The sequence below is a fragment of the Corapipo altera genome, unplaced genomic scaffold, assembly GCF_003945725.1.
Source record: "Corapipo altera isolate COAL_440 unplaced genomic scaffold, ASM394572v1 61312, whole genome shotgun sequence".
Classification (NCBI taxonomy): domain Eukaryota; kingdom Metazoa; phylum Chordata; class Aves; order Passeriformes; family Pipridae; genus Corapipo; species Corapipo altera.
In genome coordinates, this window is record NW_020886279.1 from 634 (window position 1) to 6,886 (window position 6,253).

The window sequence follows — 6,253 nt, forward strand, 5'->3', positions numbered from 1 at the left end:
GGGGGGGTCAGAGAAGACAATGGGGGGCCCCTGGAGTCTGGGGACCCCCCGACCCACCTCGTTCTTCTGGAGCAGCAGCTGCACCGAGGGCAGGTCCTTGCCGTGGTCCGTGGAGGTGGCCAAGGCCTGGCGCTCCTGCACCCACAGCTGGGGGGACACAGGGGGACAACGGGGTCACTGGGGGTCACTGGGGGTCACTGGGGGTCAGGGCCAGGGCCTGGCACAGCCAGGGGGGACACGGGGGGGACATCATGGTCATGGGGGGACATCTGGGTCAGGGGCAGTGGAGGGAGAGGGACGAGGGGGTGGCCAGGGATGGGGGACAGTGGGGACAGTGGGGACAGTGACCCACTGGGGGGTCAGGGTGGGGGCTCAGGGACCCCCGGGGTCAGTGACAGCCCCCCACTCACGAGCTCGTCCTCCAGGTCCCTGCGGAACTGGAGCAGCTCCTTGGTGGCCGCGAGGCTCCGGCCGCGCTCCCGGAGCGGCTCCTGCAGCTCCCGGAACTGCTGCTCCAGGTCCTGCACCTGCGCCTGGACCCCCCCGGTGCGGGGGTGCCCCGGGCTGAGCCCCCCGGCCTGGGCCCGCAGGGCTCCCACCTCCTGCTCCCGCAGGGCCGCCTGCGTCTCCAGGAGCTGGGGGGGCCAGGGGGGCTCAGGGACCCTGGGGGGACCCTGGGGGGACCCCTCAACCCTGCACCTTGTCCCTGCACCCCAAACCCACACCCCAACCCTGCACCCTCAACCCTGCACCCTGTCCCTGCACCCCAAACCTACACCCCAAACCTACACCCCATCCCTCTACCCCAAACACACACCCCAAACCTGCAACCCAAATCTGCAACCCAAATCTACACCCCAAACCCTGCACCTCAAACCCTGCACCCCAAACCCACCCCCCATCCCTGCCCCCCCAAACCCACCTCCCATCCCCACCCCCCAAACCCTGCACCCCTTTTCCCTCCATGCCCCCCGTGCCCTCACCTGGTGCCGGGTGAGCAGGACCCCCACGCTGGTCAGGTCCTGGCCGCAGTGGCCGGAGCGGAGCTGGGCCCGGACGCCCACGAGCCACGAGCGGAGCCCGGCACAGGCCTGGGCACAACCCTCGGCCTGCGCGGCCTCCGCCAGCCCCCGGCCCTTGGCCCCGGCCGCCGCCTCCACCCGCGCCCACAGCGCCCGCAGGGCACCCAGGGGACCCGTCACCTGCTCGGACAGGGACGGACGGGACCCCGCCAGCTGCTGCCCGTCCTGTGGGGGACAGAGATGTGGGATATGGGGACACAGGGATATGGGGATACAGGGATATGGGGACACAGGGTCAGAGAGACACCCCGGGAGCGTAGGTGGACACTTGGCACCCTGGAGCCAAGGGAATTGTGGGATCATCGAGGTTTGAGCCCGTGGGATCATCGAGGCTGGGCCCAAAGATTTCTGGAGTGGTTAAGGGTTGGAGCCACAAAACCTCGGGATCGTCGGGGTTGGACCCGTAAAACCCACAAACCCCACGGAATCACGGGATCATCGACACCGGACCCATGGGATCACGGGATCATCGACACTGGACCCACAGAATCACGGGATCGTTGAGGTCAGACTCCTGGAATCCTGTGACCCAACCCCCCACCTCCTCCCAGATCTCACCTTTTCCAGGTGCCCCCCTCGTCCCCCACCCCCCCCTCCCCATTCCCAGACCCCCCCTCTTCCCCCCGTTCCCACCTTCTCCAGCGCCTCCAGCCAGCCCCGGTTGGCCGCCAGCTCGGCCACGAACGCCTGGTGCTTCTGCCACTTGCCCTGCAGGTCCCGTGTGCCCTCGTAGGACACGTCCCGAGCCACCGGCAGCTTCTCGTTGAGCCAGAGCGTCAACTGGGAACGGGAATGGGAATGGGAACGGGAATGGGAATGGGAATGGGAATGGGATGGGGGGCGTGGATCCGGACCCCTTCCTGTCCCGTCCCATCCTGTCCTCATCCCCATCCCACCCCATCCCCTCCCATCCTCATCCTCTTCCCATCCCGTCTCACTCTGTCCTCATTCCCAGTTTCATCCCCAGCACATTCCTGTTCCCACGTTCATCCCATCCCAATCTCCATCCTCATCTCATCCCGTTCCTTCTCTTCCCATCCCACCTCATCCCACCCCTGTTCTCAGCTCCGTCCCATCCTAATCCTGTCCCCATCCTCATCCCAACCCCATCCCATCCTCGTTTGCATCTTCATCCCCTCTCTGCCCCCATCCCATCCTTGTTCTCATCCTCATTCCATCCCACCCCATCCCCACCCCATCCCCACCCCAATCCCGATCCCTGTCTCACCTCCTGCGCGTCCTGCAGGAACTTCTGCAGCTCCCAGTTATCCCGCAGCCGCCCCAGCAGCTCCTGGGCCGATTCCCGGTTCTTCTGGTGCCTGTGCCAGGGCCGGGGGGAGATTCCCGGGATGGGACGGGATGAGAACGAGGATGGGGATGGGAAATAGAACAGGATGGGGCGGGATGGGATGTGTGGAATGGATGGATAGGAAGGACTGGGAAGGGATAGATGGGACAGGATGGGATGGATGGGTTGGGTGGATGGGGTGGGATGGGGGGGGTTGAATGGAATGTTGTGGGATGGGATGGACTGGACTGGAAGGGACTGGGTTGGGATGGGATGGGGATGGATGGGGAGGGGTGGGATGCATGGGATGGACTGGGATGGGCTGTGACGAGCTGGGATGGGGTGGGATGGGGTGGGATGGACTGGGAGGGTGGACCCGGGTGTCCCTCACCTGCTCTCCACCGACTCCACCGTCTCCCGCACCTTTTCCGCGTGGACGCCGCCCTCGGCCAGGAGCCTCCGGCCGGTGTCGCAGAGGGCCCGGACCCGCTCGGCCCCGGCCTCCATGGCCACCAGAACCTCCTCCAGGCGCCGCACGGCCGCCTCGGCCCCCGGCACCGAACACGGCAGCTCCGTCAGCGCCAGAGCGTGCTCCTGGCAGGGGGAGAGGGTGGGATCAGGGGTGGGGTTGGGATCAGGGGTGGGGTTGGGGTCAGGGTCAGGATCGGGATCAGGATTGGGATCAGGATCAGGGTCAGGGTTGGGATCAGGATCATAGTTTGGTTTGGGATCAGGATCAGGATTAGGGTCACGGTCAGGATTGGGATCAGGATCAGGATCAGGGTCAAGATCAGGGTTGGGATCAGGATCAGGATTGGGCTCAGGATCAGGGTTGGGATCAGGATCAGGGTTGGGATTGGGGTTAGTGTTGGGATTGGGGTCAGGATCGGGGTCACACCCGGGCCATTCCCGACCCACCGCCCCCCCCTCACCTGCTTCCCGAGCGTCCCCTCCACCTGCTTCGCGTCCCGCAGGAACACGTGGACGGCCACGGCGCGGGCCAGGAGCTGCTGCCGCCTCTCCCAGGTCCGGCCCAGCTCCTCCCAGTCCCCGTCCAGCGCGTCCAGGCGCCGGAGCAGGGACAGGCTCTGGGGGTCGCTCCGGCCCTGGCTCAGCTCCCGGCCGGCGGCGCGGGCGCTCCGGTAATCGGCGCCGTACTGGGCGATCTCGGTGCGGAGGCTCTCGTGGCTCCGCAGGGAGCCCTCGGCCTCGGCCAGCGACGCCGGCACGTCCTCGGAGCCGGCGGCCGCCCGCGCCCGCGCCAGCCAGGCCCGGAGCGCCGCCAGGTCCCGCAGGAAGGCCTGGAGCCGCCGCGCCTGCCCCAGGGCGTCCCGGCGGCCCCGCAGGCACCGGCTCAGCGCGGCCCACTCGGCCTCGAGCGCCTGGAGCCGCTCCCGCGCCTCGGGGCCGCGCTCCGGCTGCTCCCGCGCCAGCCGCTCCCCCTGCGCCCGCAGCTCCCGCTGCTTGCCCTCGATGGCCTCCAGGTCGCGGCCCAGCCCCGAGAGCCGCCGCTGCAGCGCCGCGATCCCCGCCAGGTCCCGGCCCAGCGCCCGCGTGGCCTCGATCGCCGCCGCCTTCTCCCGCATCCAGCCCCGCGTCTCGTCGCACTCCAGGCGGAAGTTCTGGATGTCCAGGGCCGAGGTCAGCGCCGCCTTCTTCCGCTCAGCCAGGGCTCGGAAACGCTCCCACCTGGCACGGGGGGCACCAGGGTGTGGGTGGGACAGGGCACGGGAGCACCTGGAGCATCCCGGGCTGCCTGGAGAACCCACCCGGGTCTGGAGAACCCATCCCAGCCTGGAGAACCCACCCGGGTCTGGAGAACCCACCTGGGTCTGGAGAACCCGCCCCTGCACCCACGGAACGTCTCAGCCTGGAGAACCCATCCCTGCCTGCAACATTCCTGCCTGCCTGGAAAACCCATCCCTGTCTCTCCGGAGCGTCTGTCCCAGCGTGGAACGTCCCACCCCTACCTGGAGGATCCATCCTCACCTGGGACATCCCAGCCCAGCCTGGGGCTTCCCTCCCTGCCTGGAAAAGCCATCCCTGCATCCTTGGAGCATCATCCCACCTGGAACATCCCTGCCTGGGACATCCCTGCCTGGGACATCCCTGCCTGGGACATCCCTGCCTCCAGTGCCCCCGCACCTGTCCCGGAGCTGTTCCCAGGTGTCCCGGGCTCTCTCCCGGGTCCGTTCCCCGGATCCCTGGAGCTCCTCGGCCGCGCGACCGACGGCGGCGACTCGGGCGCCCAAGGCCGCCAACTCCGGCTCCAGCGTCTCGAACCTGCGGGAACGCCGGGAATGCTGCGAGCTCCGGGAGCACCGGGAGCGCCACGGCAGGGGTGGGAACCCAGAGAGTGCCAAAAACACCGGGAATGCCGCGCTGGAGGTTGGGGTTTAGGGAGTAGCAGGAGCACCGGGAATATCGGAAATGCTGTGTTGGAGGTGGGAATTCTGGGAACACTGGGAACGCCACGACAAGGAGGGAATTGGGAGAATACCGGGAACACAGGGAATAGCACACGGGAGGTGAGAATTCTGGGAACGACGGGAACACCGGGAATAGCGTGGCAGAGGTGGGAATTCAGGGAACACTGGGAATACTGGCAATAATGGGAATACTGTGAATAGTGTGGCAGAGGTGGGAATTCAGGGAACACTGGGAATACTGGCAATAGTGGGAATACTGGAGAGATCTTCATTCTCCGGGTATTCCTGGGATACACATTGGATCACAGCACCGGGACCATTCCAGCAGGGAGGAACTGTGACCCCCCCCCCCCTTCCCGTGAGGCTTCCCCGGCGCTTCTTGGGATTTCCCCGGCCGCGCCCCCCCCCCGCTCACCGCTGCTGCACCACCTCCAGGTCCTCGATCCGCTCGGGAATCTCCATGGAGAGCAGCCACTGCTCCCTCTCGCCCACCCAGAGGGCGCAGGCGTCGGCCTCTCCCCGCGCCGCCAGCAGCGCCAGCGCGTCCCGCAGCTCCCTGCGCCGCGCCTCCGCCCGCGCCTCCAGCTCCCGGTGCCGCCGCTCCAGGACCCCGGCGGAGCGCTCGTCCTCGTCGGCGTCGTGGTGGCCTCGCTCCTCCGGCCCCGCCAGGCGCCGGCACGCGGCCGCCAGCCAGGCCTCGGCCTCGGCCGCCTCCGAGGCCACCTGGAAGCGCCCCACGGCCGCCCGGAGCCGCCGCTCCCGCTCCCGGGCCAGCGCCGGCAGCGCCGACCAGAGCGCCCGCAGCGCCCGCAGCCGCCGCGACACCGACGGCACCGGGCCCGGGGAGTCCCCGGGTCCGCCGGCGGCTCCCACGGACGTGGCCTCGGCTTCCGTGGCTCTGGCGGTGGATCCCACGGGTTCTGCGCTCCCCCCTGCTCCGGCGGCGGATCCCGTGGATCCAGGGGTGAGTTCCATGGGTTCCACGCTCCCTGCTGCTCCAGTGGTGGGTCCCATCAGCCCGTCGTTGGATCCCTCGGCGGGTTCCACAGTTCCCCCGGATCCCGCCGCCTCCTCCGTGTCTCCGAGCTCCAGCAGCTCCCGGCCCCGCTCCAGCAGCCGCTCCAGCGGCGCCGCCCGTCCCCCCAGGGCCCCCCGGATGGCCTCGAGCTGGCTCAGCATCCGCAGGGCTCCCGGCAGGTCCCGGCCCAGCTCGGGGCAGCGCAGCAGCCGCTCCTGCTCCCGCAGCCAGGCCTCCTCCTCGCCCGCGTCCCACACGAACTTCCAGAGGCGCCGGGAACGTTCCAGGCGGAGCCGCCGCCGCCCCGACAGCGACGACAGGTCCCGGTAACGCAGCTCCAGAGCCCCCACCCGGGCACGGAGCTGCTCCGGGGGGCACGGCTGGTACCCTGGGGGGCATGGATGGGGGTCAGGGGGCATGGATGGGGGTCAGGGGG

At 68.7% G+C, this 6,253-nt stretch overlaps 1 protein-coding gene across 1 annotated transcript in view; it reads right to left on the bottom strand.

The window, feature by feature from the left end:
• LOC113941110 (spectrin beta chain, non-erythrocytic 1-like) overlaps nt 1–6,205 on the bottom strand; it is a gene marked incomplete at both ends in the record, with an annotated part of 6,806 nt that extends 601 nt beyond the window's left edge. The window contains 9 exons of the mRNA XM_027632266.1: nt 58–147; nt 411–635; nt 984–1,247; nt 1,716–1,862; nt 2,311–2,401; nt 2,762–2,964; nt 3,303–4,059; nt 4,516–4,653; nt 5,215–6,205. Coding sequence (XP_027488067.1) covers nt 58–147; nt 411–635; nt 984–1,247; nt 1,716–1,862; nt 2,311–2,401; nt 2,762–2,964; nt 3,303–4,059; nt 4,516–4,653; nt 5,215–6,205 — 2,906 coding nt within the window. The remainder of the gene's footprint in view (nt 1–57; nt 148–410; nt 636–983; nt 1,248–1,715; nt 1,863–2,310; nt 2,402–2,761; nt 2,965–3,302; nt 4,060–4,515; nt 4,654–5,214) is intronic.
• Between the last annotated feature and the right edge of the window lie 48 nt (nt 6,206–6,253).